Consider the following 16,143-nt stretch of genomic DNA (forward strand, 5'->3'; position numbering starts at 1 on the left):
GGGTTATGGTCAGGAGGATAATTCCTGGGTCTCTGCCTCTGATATTCATGCCAAAAGATTGGTGCGTGCCTTTCATCGGGCTCACCCTGATCGCCCTGGTGGCGTGGTTGAGGGTTCGGTGACCCCTCCTCAAGGGGGAGGTACTGTTGTGAGTTCATTTTCCCCTTCACTACTGAGGCCCGAGGAACTCCCTCTTCTGGTGAAGAAAGGTAGTGAGCCTGATTGTCAAACACCTGGGGCTGATGATGATGACTGGCTGAGTGGAGTTAATGCCTGGATATAAGGCTGCCGACGCCCTTCTGGCCTGCGGGTGATTTCTCTGTGGACTTCTAGGAAACCAGTCTGATTACTGCTCATCTAAAGCTAAGATTTCTGCTTTGCCTTTTTGCATTAGTGTTTTGTTTTCCTTGCTTTTCTGGATTCTGCCATTCCCTGCTGGGGTTAGCTGAATCTCCTTTTGCCTGTTGCTCTGTCTTCAGAATATTCCTGAGTACTGACATAGCTTTTTTGAAGCCTAGCGTCTTCAGGGCCTTTTTTACTGTCAGTTTGTTGGCTCTTATTTTCATAGGGTTTTTCACGGATTGCAGACAGCAGCCTTCCTGTCCTTTCCCATCTAAGCTAGCGTGGGCCCCATCTTTGCTCAGTCTATCTTTCTGTCTGTGTTTTGTTCTTTCTTCTTGCTTCACCGTCATTATATGTGGGGGGCTGCCTTTTGCTTTGGGGTCTGCTCTGGGGCAGTTTAGATTTCCCTGTCTTTAGGCTATGTAGTCCTCCGGCTGTGATCGAGGGGCCTAGGGCATCGTAGGAGCCCCCCACGGCTACTGCTAGTTGTGTTGCTAGGTTCAGGGGTCTGCAATCTGATAGCTGCCAACTTCTCTGGTTTTCTGGACTTAGCTAGCATTTCTATTTTTGCCTCCTACGGTGACTCAATCATAACAGGTGGGGCAGTGCAGTATATTGCTCTCGGAGGCGGCACATCAGCCGGCCTTATTGCGAACTTGCGCCATTACCCCGGGCTCAGAAGCGGAGGTGGCTGCAGAAATTGCTGCTTAGCGGGACAGAAAAAAAGTGGAAACGACGCATCGGCTAACACTGAAACAGTGACATCAAGTGGAATTATCTATTACACAGCCCCAAACATGTCTTTTTCAAAGCCTGCGGTGAAGAGAGAGGTTGGTGATGATCACAGACAATTTCAGGAAAAGTGGGAAGTGCAATATTTCTTTAGTGAGCACAGGGGCATCCTGACCTGTCTCATTTGCACAGAGAAAGTTGCAGTGCACAAAGAATACAATTTGAAACGTCATTACATAACTAGACATGCTGAGGAGTATGCAAAATACCAGGGAGAAGAGCCAACCGGTTTGCTAATCTTAAAAGATATCTACTAAGGCAACAAGATTTCTTTAAGAAAGCAACCAAAGAGAATGATGCAGCAGTCAAAGCTAGCTACGTGGTTAGTGAGATGATTGCCAAAGCAGGAAAGCCATTCAAAGAAGGTGAATTTGTAAAAAAGTGCATATTACAGGCTGCATGTATTGTCTGTCCAGAAAAGAAAGGTCAGTTTAGCAACATCAGCCTTTCTGCCAACACCGTAGCAGAGCGCATTTCTGACCTGTCAAGCGACATTTATGATCAACTGTGTGCGAAAGCAAAATGTTTCAGTGTATACTCAGTCGCTCTTGATGAGACCACAGACATCACCGACACTGCCCAGCTCGCAATCTATGTCCGTGGTGTTGATGACAATTTTGAAGTCATAGAGGAGTTGCTCACAGTGATTCCAATGCATGGCCAGACCACCGCTCAGGAGATATTTCACCAGCTGTGTGATGTCATTGAGAATGCCGGTTTAGCTTGGAGGAGGTCTGTTGGAATAACAACTGACGGAGCGCCATCAATGACAGGGAGGAAAAAAGGACTGGTGGCACTTGTTAAAAAGAAACTGGAAGAGGAAGGTGTGGAGGAGGTCATTGCTCGGCAATGCATTATCCATCAGCAGGCCGTTTGCAGCAAATGCCTGAAGTTTGACAATGTGATGTCTTTCGTTGTGAAATGCATTAACCAAATCAGATCCAGGGGCTTAAACCACAGAAGGTTTCATGCTTTTTTAAGAGGAAATGGAGTCAGAATATGGGGATGTGCTCTACTTTACCAAGGTACATTGGCTCAGCAGGGGAAACATATTGAAGAGATTTTTTGAGTTGAGAGCGGAAGTGAAAGCCTTCATGGAGAAAGATGGGGCTGCCGTTCCTGTGCTCAGTGATCCAAAATGGCTCATGGACTTAGCTTTTATTGTTGATATCACACATGAGCTTAATGTACTGAACAAGAAGTTACAAGGCCAGGGGCAACTTGTCAGTGCTGCCTATGACGTGAGAGCATTCTCTACAAAACTTATGTTATGGAAAGCCCAGCTTTCTCAGACAAAGCTTTGCCATTTCCCATCATGCAAGGCACTCATGGAAACAGGCACACCATTCAGTGGTGAGGAATATATGGATGTCATTTTGAAGCTACAGAAGGAATTTGATCACAGATTTGCAGACTTCAAGACGCACAGAGCCACATTTCAAATTTTGCGGACCCCTTCTCCTTTAAGATGCCCCTCCTGTGCTTCAAATGGAGCTCACTGACCTGCAGTGCAACTCTGAACTCAAAGCCAAGTTCAGGGAGGTGAATGGAAAAGCAGACAAGCTCGGACAATTTTTGAGAGAATTGCCCCCCAGCTTCCCTGAGCTTTCCCGAATGTTCAAGCGGACCATGTGTCTTTTTGGGAGCACATACTTGTGCGAAAAGCTCTTATCTACCTTGAACTTAAATAAGTCCAAATACAGGTCCAGACTTACTGATGAGCATCTTCAAGCCCTACTGAGGGTCTCAACTGCTTCTTCCCTTAAGCCAAATGTGGCTCGGCTATTCGAGAGTAAGTGCTGCCAGATCTCTAGCAGCAAGAAGCCATGTTCAAAACAGTTTATGTTCAATGTTCCATTCATGTTCAGAAAGTTAAATGTTAAAGAACTGTTAATACAGACATCTGAATAATAATAATTACATTTCTCTACTCAGCAACTCTATGTGGTTTCTTCAGTCTTCTATATCTGCTGTAATAATAATAATATTAAATTTTATTTCTATAGCGCCGACATATTCCGCAGCACTTTACATTTCAGAGGGGACTTGTACAGACAATAGACATTACAGCATAACAATAATCACATAGATCATAACAGATACCAAGAGGAATGGGGGCCCTGCTCGCAAGCTTACAATCTATGAGGAAAAAAGGGAGACACGAAAGGTGGGTGATAACAGTTGCCCTGGTTGTATGGACCAGCCATAATGTTAAGTGTGTATTATGATATGTGGGCGGCACGGTGGCTCAGTGGTTAGCGCTGCAGCCTTGCAGCGCTGGGGTCCTGGGTTCGAATCCCACCAAGGACAACATCTGCAAGGAGTTTATATGTTCTCCCCATGTTTGCGTGGGTTTCCTCCGGGCACTCCGGTTTCCTCCCACATTCCAAAGACATACTGATAGGGAATTTAGATTGTGAGCCCCATCGGGGACAGTGACGATGATGTGTGCAAACTGTAAAGCGCTGCGGAATTTGTTAGCGCTATATAAAAATAAAGATTATTATTATTATTATGATATTATCATTTTCATTTTATTTATTTATTACTGATTGATTTATTTTTTTCTTATGATTTTGTTAATTTATTTTTATTTTTTAACACAAAATAAGATGAAAAAATAAAGACATTTGATAACATTGGAATGTTTTTGTAAGAGCTTTTCTTGTGGAAAATCTGATGCGGCCCAGCCTCACCCAGATTCTACCTCCAGCGGCCCCCGGGTAAATTGAGTTTAAGACCCCTGATCTAGATACTTCTGAATCCTTTTTCTGTGTTCTCTAGTATTAGCTATTGTTGCTACTATATTTATTCATGTCTTTAATGGGAGGCATGGCAACAAGTTAGGAGCCTAAATATACCAATATATACCGAATATAACACGAGTCACATGATGAACATTAGGACTATTTTTACTCCTTCCTTTAAACATTTAATCAGTTCCTGATGAAGTAAAATTTCAAAATTTCTCCAAATAGCACAGAGGGTTTTTTCTTAAAGCTTTTGTAATTGTCAGCAAGGAATATAACTAACATGGGTTTGAATTGGAAAAATGTGCATTTAGCTGTTTTAAAATGTATAAGAGCATCCCGGGAGGAGGGCGTTTCACAAGTTGGATGTAGAAAAGAGGACAAATTTCCATACATGCTGAAGCAGAATTGAGCCAACCTAGGTTATGACCACCATGGGGAATATTAACACCAAAATCTGGAGCATCTATATCTTTAACCAATGTGTACATGACATTTTGGGAAAAAAAATTCTGTATGATACTCCTAACACATTTTTTAACTATTTGGTGTGGTACAGTCGCTACATAGATGACCTCCTCTTTAGACTACAAGGCACATCTTAAAGAGGTTGTCCACTACTTTAACAATGAATGACGTATCCTCAGGATATCAGGATAGCTCATCAATGTCTGATTGGTGGGGGTGCGGCAACCGGCACTCCCGTTGATCAGCTACTTACGGTGCCGGCGGCAGATGGAAGTGCTCAATTACGGAGCTCCTCCGTCCATCGATAGTGGCTGTGGCCGGTTACTTCACATCAGCCCCCTATTAATAGCACATGTGGCGGATGTGCAGGACCTAGCCGCGGCCACTATCAGTAGATGGAGAATCTCCGTAACTGAGCTCTTCTGGCCGCCGCCGGCTCAGAAAATAGCTGATTGATCGGGCTCTCGGATGTCGCATCCCCACCGATCAGACATCAATGTCCTATCCTAAGGATAGGTCATCGATGTTAAAGTAGTGGACAACTTCTTTAATTCTAATTGTATGTGCATCAAATTCACTATCTCCTACAATAAGGTCTCAGTCTTTCATTGATCTTACACTTGAGGGAGATGTCACTAAATAAGGAGTAATCATGCATATACAGTATAATGGAAAAATATTAAGTACAGTACTATTTCACACACCATGTCATTCCATAAACCCCATTCCAATTAAGTTGTCTTTGTAAGTGATTTCGTTAGAGCCAAACGCAATTAATCCAAGCTGACACCATTAGTCTGAATAAATGCAACATGTCTGCAGTGTGAGCACAATGCCAATATGTGCAGAATGGTGATATCTCTCATCCGAGTGGTCAACAGATAGAGGGTCCGTAAGAGGCAGCGATTATCACCACAAAATTCTGTACAGGAAAGTCTAAAGAATGCATTTTATAAGACACGTGTGGGCTAAAAAATATAAAATAAAAGTTTGCATTATTAGATCAATGGGTTCCTTTCTATTTCTTTATACTTTTCAATTTGTGACATCTTTCTTATTGTTTTTAGGCCTAATGAGCTTTGTGCTCATATGTACTTATCCACAGCGCATAACTAATGAGATCAATTAGTAGAACTGATAGCAAACGTTGTTCACTAGTATTTGACCTATGTGTGATATGATGAGACCACCGGCTGGCATTGTTTGTGGGTCGCTGGTCATGTAATATCTGATGTACCTAGACAGATGGCGCTTCAGATGTGCACTGAAGTGAAGTGTTTAGTTCTCATAGGTTGCCAATGTTCTTGGCAACACGAGTCCTGTGTACTCAGGATGATGCACTGGTGAGCACAATGATCTTTTGGGTCATTGTTAAAATTGACAAATGAGCACAATGCTGGGTGATCGTCAGCCTGTTTACACCGAAAGGTTATCACGAAACAAGCATTCTTAGGAATATTTGTTCACTTACAGAGTAAATGCACCCTACTCACCCTATTGGTGAATTTACCCTAGCCAACATGCAACCGTAAAGGGGTTGTCCAGTCTTGAACAGGAGTCTTCAGTCATTAGGTGTATGTCACTGTGCGACAAGAGGATTCGCCGGTGTCTGTGTCGGGAACGGCAATCAAGTATATGATATGCATACACCCGGCTAGAACCCGTCTAGTGGGCGTCGCCTCGCTCAATACTGAGCCAGGAACGGCGGTCAAGTTTGCTATATGCATACGTCCAGCCAGGACCAGTCTAGTGGCCGCGGCCTCACTCTTATATTGAGCGACGTGGTGCCCATTAGACAGGTTCTGGCCAAGAGTATCCATATCGCAAACATGACTGCCATTCACGGAGCATACACATCGGTGAATCCTTGCAGTGCGTGCGCTGGGAAGATTCACAAGTCTGCAGTCACACAGAGTGACTGCAGACTTTTCATTCTAGATCGGACAACCCCTTTATTACTTGTTGAACAAGTACTTTGCTCTTTCGTCAGGTGATTGGTGACCTGTTCACACTGGCTTAAAACTGGCCAGGGTAAATGTACCCTAAGAACAGACAAGAGGGCTCAAAATGTGTCAGATTTATGCCATCATGAATCCTTACGCAAATCGCTTCAGAGAGGAAGAGGACTTGAACTCCAGTGCCAACTATGGGAAGTAGCGATCCTAAAAGTCAATACTGACCCTCTAAAGGGCCCTGCCAGAAGAATTAGGATAAGAAGCCAATCCAGGCACTAGAGCTCCTGTCCCCCTTCCTATCTGAAGAGGATATTTACATATTTAATTTTCTAAGGGTTTATTGCATGGCCTATAAGTCTCCTTACACTGGCTTTGCACTCTGTAGAAAACAAATCAGCAGCTGTATAAGCGGCAACACAGATTACCTATTAAAAACATTGGGAGACATTTTTTATGCAATTTTATACACAGGTTTCAATGCAGAATGCGCACCAAAACTTTATGTGAACATACCCCAATCCTGTGTTGGTGCACATGTGATAACTCAAAGTTACAGTAATATTAGGTTTCATTAAGATTACAATGTGACTTACCTCTGGAAAACTCGCCATGTTGATTACAAATAGCCGGGGAGACTTGAGGGTGATTTGTCCTAAATGGCTTAAGGGGAATTTTCCATCTTTTGTTTTGACAATTATATGATCAAATGCACCTAAAAATATGATTAACAACAAAATAATATACAAGGTCCAGTTATGTATGAAGATATGTCTCCTCTATAAACAGTGGTTGGATCTTCACTATGCAGTTTTATCTCATTCCTGCCCCGGTAAACACAAAATAATTCCTCCATAAGTGAAAAATGAAGGTCTTCAGGATCTCTTCATTTGTTGTAATGTCTGACGTTGTAGCTTTGGGATGCCGAGAACTGACAATCCCTGTTTGGCTGCACATTTCTTGGCCCGAGCCTTAGGGCTCATTTAGACGTCCGATTTTCACGTACAAATGCCTTTCATGGATAGCAATCGTAAATATGATAGTCTATGGGGCCACTCACATGTCCATGATTTTTGGCAGACTGAGAGATAAGTAGAAAATCGTGGAGACATGTCCAATTATTGGTCCGTAAGTCGGATCAAAAACGGAAATGCAAGTCAATGGTTTAGTGAAAAAATTGGGCAGTACCCATATGACATCTAATTGCAGTCTGATTTTCACAAACTGTCAGAAAGGCACATAGATTGTGAGCCTGATAACACCTCTATATACAGTAGATAACACAGGAACCACCATTCACAATAGCTAGGTAACACAGGAAGACCGTGCTACTGTTTGGGTTCGGCTGCCTGAACATCCAGTTTGCTGTGCTGTAATGTGCATGGTAGCGCGGCAAACACCACTTGTGATCGGTGGTGAAATCATACCCGCCGGTCAGAGAGCCACGGTTCCGCTGTCAAAAGACAGTGAGTGTTCAGCTGTGATCGGAGGTATACAGTTTACCTCCGGGCACTGGTGTCAGCTGATGGGACCACTGATCCCATCATCCGACACCTCCTACCGTTAATAAGAGTGAGAGGAGGAGCGGCGGATAGGAGTATTCATTAGCCGGCTCCTCCGCTGTAAATCCCGGTGAAGTCCGTGTTCGGTGTCTATGCCCGAACAGTAGGTGTTTGGTACGGACGCCGAACTTTACTGTTTGGGCTCACCCATCTTTACTGGTGAGGCCACATTTAGTATACGGGATCCACTTTTGGGCTCCACATTTTGAAAAAGATATTCAGAAGTTAAGTCAGTTCAGAGGAGGCAACTAGATTATTACACGGGATGAAGGCCTCTCATATATTACCCAGGATGGAGACCTCTCATATATTACACGGGATGGAGGCCTCCCATGTATTACATGGGATTGAGGCCTCTCATATATTACAAGGGATGGAGGCCGTTCATACGATACGAGGTTGGAAAAGTTGGGCTTGTTAATCTTAGAAAAAGACGCCTCAGAGGAGATCTCATTTACATGTATAAATATATGTGTGGTCAGTATAGAGGACGGCACAGGAGTTATTCCTTCCAAGGACCATACTAAGGACCAGGGGGCACTCATTACAGGTGGAAGAAAGGCAATAAATAGGAGGAAAGGGTTCTTTACAGTTAAAGAGCAGTCAGACTGTGAAATGCCGACCACAGGAGGTAGTAATGGCCGACACTATAAGAGTATTTATACAAGGACTGGATGATTTCCTCGGTACACATAACATTGTGGGTTATAGTTAAATTAGTGACAAAATGTACAATTGGTGGAGAAAGGTTGAACTTGATGGACCGGGGTCTTTTTTTCAACCTATGTAACTAAGGAAATAAAACATCCTTCTGTTGCTAGACCAACAAAATAAGAAGTATCTCTAACAAATCCTTGATAAAATAACTCTATATGCATCTGTAAGCCGAATATTAGACCACTTACGCGTTTCTGGTGCGCTCTGCACTCTTACTCCATTGAGCTGCCTCTCCTGACAATTTACCTAATTGTTATGGTCTCTGGCAGTGATCTTTGCTCCATGCTCCGGAGAGAAAGAAGCAGTTATGGAGAACTGGCTTTTCTGCACAGAACTGAACATAGTAGAAATAAGGTAGATGAATCCAAAAGAAGGGACAGAGAAATGGACAGAGCAGGAAAAAATGAAACTATGAAAAGCAAAAAAGAGGCACAATAGATTATTTATGAAGAAAGGAATGGAAATAGAGGAGGGTTCTATTCCACACAACTCTTCCTGGTCCTGATGACGTTCATGATTGTTTGGAACAAATGGTTAAAGAAATTGAGAATGTTGCTGAACCCCAATTTTTAATGCTGATTTAGAGCTTTTTGCAGATGGTACTATTAGGTACCACCATGAAGGGAGTCCATGGTCAGGAGATACGGTGACCACTTTGGAAGGTGCGTTGATACAGGAAACATTCCCACCCTCCTGTTCGACACACGAGGGAAGCTGAAGGCATTTGCAGCAGCGTGTATAATGGTAGAAGGTAGGAGAGCAAACATCTACATGGACTCCAGAAATGATTCCAGGCATGATTTTGGAGCAGCATATGAGTATGGACTCATCTGGAAGAGCAATGATTTTATTTCGTCCTCAGGTAAGTCCACACGCAATGCTGAAAGTATCAGCAACGAGTCCTGAAGTTTCCTAGACAGGTGGCTATTATCAAACCTCACACAAAGGAACTCCAGGGTAATGCCCTGTAAGGCAACAGCCATCATGCCACTACCACAGAGCTACATATACAGAGTGCAGCAGGGTACATCCGTGGACTCCAAACTGTTTAGATAAACTACAGCAGCGGTCTTCAAACAAGAAAAAATAAAAATGGATCATTAAGAGAGTAACATGCTTCTGTGGTGCGTGGGAATCGGGTATTGGGTGTTGCCTCCTTATATCACTGTTCCCAATGATGACATAGAAAACCACCTGAAGAAGCTAGGTGCGAAATGCATGTTGAGTGTGTTTTCTTGGACGGCTGAGGTTTTCTATAAATGCAACTGAGCATTTTTACTTGTTTTGACTGTGATAAAACACTCCGGGATCGCCTTTGCTGGGGTCAAAGGTCTCGTGCGTTTAGCATGACACTCAGGCGCACAGCCGGGGTCCGGGTATAACTGACACTGGGTCAGATTTATTAAAGATGAAAGCAATGCATAAAGGAAAATAAAACATAAAACAAACTAAACAAAGTACAACCTAACTACCAACTGGCGGGCTTCTGCCGTCCAGCCAAACCACAGTTGCAGTGGGCACTGCTCTCACTCACGTGTGTCTATTACACAGACAGACTCTCTGCGTCCACAGGCTGAGACACTGACACAACCACCTGGCATTCTTTTATATCTGCCTCCCATTATTCATTAGTAACCAGGTGAGATACTGACCAGACTAGGCCACATAGGAAAGGTATCTGGGCGAGATATACCTGCCCTCATCCACTATTCCCACGATTATCACATAACGTATACATCCACCTGTATATTTGACATCTTCTCCTACCGCTTAAACTTCAATATTTTTATAAAAAAAACACCAGAAAAAAAGGCAGAGATGCTGACCTGCCCAGGCCTCCAAACAAATGCACTATTAGGGTGCAGTTGACCCGATTAAAGAAGGCAACAACACAGGTGCAGCGATACCGATGAGTCAATCATTCACAACCTACCAATCCATGGAGGGGGTGGTTGCTTGGCATATATTTATATGTGTTTTTTGCACTTTATTTATTTTTGCAGGGTGCAGTTGGGCCCAGATGGCTCTATAAACTGTGGCGTCTGTTCACACGGGATGATCTAAGAGTATGGGCGTCACTAATAGGCTGTAAGTCAGATGCTCTGCATTACCTGTATGTGAATAACGCCACATACAGATTATTATCTTTTGTGCACTAATATGCCAAACAACCACTCCCTCCATGGACTGGTAGACTGAGAGTGGTTGTCTCATCTGTATTGCTGCACCTGTGGTGTCGCGATCTTTAATCGGGTCCACTGCACCAGTGCATTTGTGTGGAGGCCTGGGCAGGTAAGCATCTCTGCCTTTTTTCTGGTGGTTTTTGAAAACTTTTTGGAGGATTTCTAAGTCCTCTTTTTGTGTCGGGGAGCTCAATTTCAATATTTTTATATATATTTCAATTTTAGATACTTTAATCTAATATTTATCATTTTGGAATTGTTTTAAGCATCCGTTTTCAATATTGTTGACTTTTATACACTTTTTCCATACTTTTGTGCCTGTTTTGTCTGTAGATGATGTCAACACACACTGGTTTGTAGTATTTTTAGGTGGTCACATTATAGGTATGATTTTATGTTTTTCTACGTGACGTAAATGTAAGAAATATACTTCCTTAAAGACAGTGTGCCTCACACTCCATTTATGTAGATTTTTCCAACAAATACAGATGTAAAATACTGACCAATTATTAAATATGTGAACATGGCCTAAGATAGAAGTTAATGGTCTTCAGAGCTTCCAAATCTGACAGGGTGTGATAGCTCTCAGATCATTATACACTGAAAGAAAGAACTGTGGAAGGCTGTAACCAGGCCGGATGGACAAAGGGAGTGACTTTTACGCCCATTTTTATAAGGGGGTGCAGTGACGTTTGTCAAGTCTGATTCATTAAGAGATGCACTCCTCAGGCCAATTATGACGTGGCATGTGCCACCGTGTGCCCCTCGGTAATAGATTCGTGACATAAGGAATGCTGCTGCTCGTCATCAAATTGACGAGCAGGGGGAAAACGCTACGCCCTGTCACATCCCAGTTCTGCCCACTTAGTCACAGCTAAGCAAAAATGGTGTGAAATGTTGCAAAATTTTTAAGTGAATCATAGTGCAAAATTTTGCAAATGCACAATGACCTCCAAGCTTTTAGGGGGGTCATGCGGCACCCCGGGCACAAGGACAGAAGAATAATGGAAAATATCCGGACTCAGACAACTTACCATACACTTAACCACGGCAGGTGACATTCCCTCGATTGATTTGATTTTTATTTGATTAGAAAAGGGGCTGTAAAAACATCCTGTATATAGCGCTGGTACTGGCAAGCACTCACCGGGAGATGTCCTGATTGAGAGATTTTTGTTGAAGTCTTCCTTAAGACAGTCAATGGCATTTTTCATATCTTGTTCCACATCTTTTAAGTTGATAATGTCTTCAACTAAAGACATATTAATATTCACCCGGGACGGTGTATGGCCTTTATTTTTTCCTAAGGACACAAAAATAAACTGCACAAAGTAAAAAAAAAAAAAAGTCCAATACCCAAAAAAGGAAAGTACCATATTTTGCAGATTATTAGACGCACCAGTTAATATTAGGCACCCCCAATTTTGGGGAGTAAAATAGGAAAAAAAAGGTTTCTTTTAAATAAAATGGTGTATGTTATAATCTGCTTTTGTGGCAGCTTACTTGGGGGGCAGCAGTGGTGTAGCGGGGTCTCAGGTGGCGGGTCGCTGCTGAAGGAGGCAGGAGATGCTGCAGGCTTGAGGTTGGTAGGACAAGGTGTTCAGCGGCGGCAGGAGTTGGGCGATGGCTGCAGGCCATGTACAATGAGGTGTTGAGTGGCGCGGCGGCTCCGTCACCATTTTCTGAAAGACTGGAGCCCTGCATCTTACATACTTTCTAATGCGGTGGACTCTCAGAAAATGGCAGACGGAGGTGGCGCATGCACAATTGAGATCTCAGGAGATCTCTGTGCCAAGATCTAATAATAATAATAATAATAGTAATCTTTATTTATATAGTGCCAACATATTCCGCAGCACTTTACCGTTTAACAGTTTCAAAACACAAGTCATAAGTAACAACGTTAACAATACAATCATTAAAGCAAAATAAGACGACCCTGCTCGTGAGAGCTTACAATCTACAATGAGGTGGGGGAGATACAAGGTGTGTATTTACAGTGATGTATTTACAATGAAGGTCCAGCCACCTTGAGGGAGTGAGGGATGGACAGAGATAGTGAATGGGTTATACATGCACACTTACACATAGAATGACTGATTAGTGAACGTGATAGGCCGCTCTGAACAAATGTGTTTTGAGGGAGCACCTGAAACTATGCAAATTGTGGATAGTCCTGATTTCTTGGGGTAGAGCATTCCAGAGGATAGGAGCAGCACGGGAGAAGTCTTGGAGTCGTGAGTGGGAGGTATGGATTAGTGCAGAGGTTAGTCGAAAGTCGTTTACAGAGCGCAGCGGTCACAATTTACGCATTCACCGCCTCCCGCGGCCACTTTCCTAGAGTCTACCGAATAAAAGAGTATGGAAAGTGCGAGTTTCCGGGCTTTCACAAAATGTCGGAGGGGGCCCCGCACCGCCAGACACCTCATTGTACCAGCCTGGAGCCTGCAGCCATCGCCCAACTCCTGCCTTTGCCGCCGCCAGAAGCTCCCGGCAGCAGCGACCCTGAACCCCCTGCTCCACCATAGCCAGTAAGCTCCACCACAGCTCCAATTCGGATTATAAGACGCACCACCATTTTATCCTCAAATTTTGGGGGAAAAAAAGGAGTCTTATAATTTGAAAAATATGGCATATAGCTAAATAAAAGTAGGATAAAAAGTCCCTGATGTTCCTCTACCCTTCCCACAACCTTCATGTACTGCGTGCATCCCAGGAGTTTCCTATAGATTAGAAAATGACTGGAAACATGTGATTACAATTTGTGGACAGTGTGAAGACAAATTTCATTCCAGTGATGCCAGACTTGCCAAATGTATTCAAAATATTACATACCTGGGTGATTAGCCTAAAAAGTGCCCCCTGCTGCCGCAAAAGGATCCTAACCCTAAGGGTGTGTTCATGCCTGCATCTTGACATTCCGTTTGTATGTTCCGTCTTTAGGAACAGAAACGGAATAAAGGTCAAAAAAAGGATCCACTGTACAACTGATGGAAACGGAAGCTGTGGGATCCCATTGATTATCCCATAATTATTATGGGATCCATCTACCGTCTGGGTTCCGTTATGGCTACATTTTTAGACGGGAAGAAAGCTCAAAGTGCAAAACTTTCTCTTCTGTTCTAAAAAACGGACACAAAGCAGATCCTAAAGTAAAAATGCAAAAGATACGTTTTTGACATTAAAGGCATTGCCAAATAAAAATAAGTTATCATCTATCCAAAGGATAAGTGATAAACCGATGGCTGGAGGTAACTCTAATATAGGGTGTAAACACTGCTAAGGTCACTCAGTTAGCTGAACATCAAATTCTAGACTATGTTGCACATCGTGGAACACCAAGATCTCTGGAGATGGACTGGTAACCTTGAGATTGTTGATATTTTTCAATCATTTTGGTTCTCAAGTCCTCAGACAGTTCTCTTCTCTTTCTGTTCTCCATGTTCATTGAGGCACACACAATGCAAAGATTGAGTCAGCTTCTCCCCTTTTTATCGGATTTCAGGTGTTATTTTCATATTGCCCATGCCTGTTACTTGCCACAGGTGAGTTTGACCAAGCATCACATGCGTGAAACAAAGTTGTTTACCCACAATTTTGTCTGGCCCATTTGGGGTTTTTGTGTGAATTTATGTCCAATTTTCCTTTTTTAATCTTTGCTTTTTGTGTTGTTCCAATACACACAAAGGAAATAAACATCAGCATAACAAAACATGTGGAATTACAATAATTTTCTGGGAAAAACACTTCATTTTCAAGGGTGTCAACACGTTCAACCATGACTGTGTATACCAGTATACATAGAATTACAGATACCTTTATTGGTTTTTGTAGCAAAATGTCTGCTGAGCAGAGTCATGTGCTGATCTTGCTGTGGGACAACCAGCGCGGTCTTCCATGTGCACGGTGCGGCGGTATTCCTCAGCTGATGCAATATAGGACGGAGCCTTCCCATACACTTTAATGCCATCGCTAAATTGCTGCTTCACCTGCAGAACAGAAAAGTGCAACTTTAGGTCAGCATAGAAAGTGTTCCCACGATCTAGCCAAACTGACAAATAACTAAAGTGACTACAATACTGAAGACCACAGGGTCCAGAAGACCCCCTTCCCCCCGCAAATAAAGCCAGAACTCAAGCGGATTAAAACTGTTGTCCAGAAAGGAATGGGAGACAGGTGGAGATTAATAAAGAGTGATACAATCACCTGACCAAAGGCAAACCCAGCACCAGGGGAAAAAGACCAGCAGCCAAAACACTACAAGAAAATGGTGGACAGTCACAAACTGAGCAGATTCCAACACCCATATACGCAGTGTGGTCTGGTATCTGAGGATCTCTTACAATCAGTGGATTCAACATTCCTCAGTCAGGATTATATGATCAAAATCTTTACATTTTTAAAGGGGTGTCCCAGTTTAGATAATCACTACTTGTCGTATATGCCTCTCCTATATGGACTCCTAGTGTGCAGACACAAAATGATGGAAAAACTGACAGCAAGTGTTCAATTTCCCTACTCTCCCATCACGGGGAAATTGAAGAAATGACTACACAGCGCACAGCCATACAATCTGTGTAATACAGGACAGGTCCTCCAAAGCATGAGACGCTCCAGGTAACTGTTCTATAATGTGGCCAATAAATGAGGATGTTGAACAACTTAAAGGGGTTGTGAAGGATTAAAAGAAAACACGGCAATTCTTTAAGACACAGCATCACCCCGAGTCTGATACTGTCTGCGGCGCTGACGTCACGTCCACAGATCTTCATCCAATGAGCGCAGCAGCTCGTCCCACTATCTCGGGCAGAGCCGCTGACCTCACTTGCCTGGCACCACCATATTGGGACTGTCACTATACCACTGATAGGTAATACATATTTATATTAATTTTGGCGCAGTTGCTTTTCTATCACATTTCACAGTGGAGCTACATAGTCATGCACTTTTGTTTTTTAATATATAAGATATTCACACTTTCCATAATTCATTGTATAGATTTGCACTTGCTTATTCATATATATTAAATAGTCTTTCATATAGACTTTATCAATATTAAAATTTTATATTATATTGGTTCACTTTAGAAATTTTTGTGATAGATTGGGGCATTGAAACCACTGTACTGCTCACAATATTTTATTTATATTTTTATAAATTTTACTATTTTTATTTTTTTGGTATAGTATTATATACATTGCATACATATATTACATTAGAAATTTAAATATTTATGTGAATGATTCGGCAGTCCCCATGCATATTTGCAATTGATTTTTAATGAATTGGTGTGCCATATAGGAACTTTTTTCTTTGTTTTGCACATTGTTTGTGTTTGCCAATTGATTGAAATAAAGACCTTTTTTTATATCGAGCC

General features: G+C 42.6%; 1 protein-coding gene across 5 annotated transcripts in view; it reads right to left on the bottom strand.

Annotated features, from left to right (window-relative positions):
• MRRF (mitochondrial ribosome recycling factor) overlaps positions 1-16,143 on the bottom strand; it is a 115,931-nt gene that overhangs the window by 96,644 nt on the left and 3,144 nt on the right. For all 5 annotated transcript variants that reach the window (XM_073573157.1, XM_073573156.1, XM_073573155.1 and 2 more), the window contains exons 2-4: positions 14,583-14,755; positions 11,914-12,069; positions 6,901-7,019 (exon numbers count right to left, since the gene is read on the bottom strand). In XM_073573157.1, the coding sequence (XP_073429258.1) occupies positions 6,901-7,019; positions 11,914-12,069; positions 14,583-14,736 (429 nt within the window). In that variant the 5' untranslated portion in view covers positions 14,737-14,755. The remainder of the gene's footprint in view (positions 1-6,900; positions 7,020-11,913; positions 12,070-14,582; positions 14,756-16,143) is intronic.

This window comes from Dendrobates tinctorius, unplaced genomic scaffold (genome assembly GCF_039654945.1).
Source record: "Dendrobates tinctorius isolate UK_male_01 unplaced genomic scaffold, ASM3965494v1 ptg000034l, whole genome shotgun sequence".
In the NCBI taxonomy this organism is placed as follows: domain Eukaryota; kingdom Metazoa; phylum Chordata; class Amphibia; order Anura; family Dendrobatidae; genus Dendrobates; species Dendrobates tinctorius.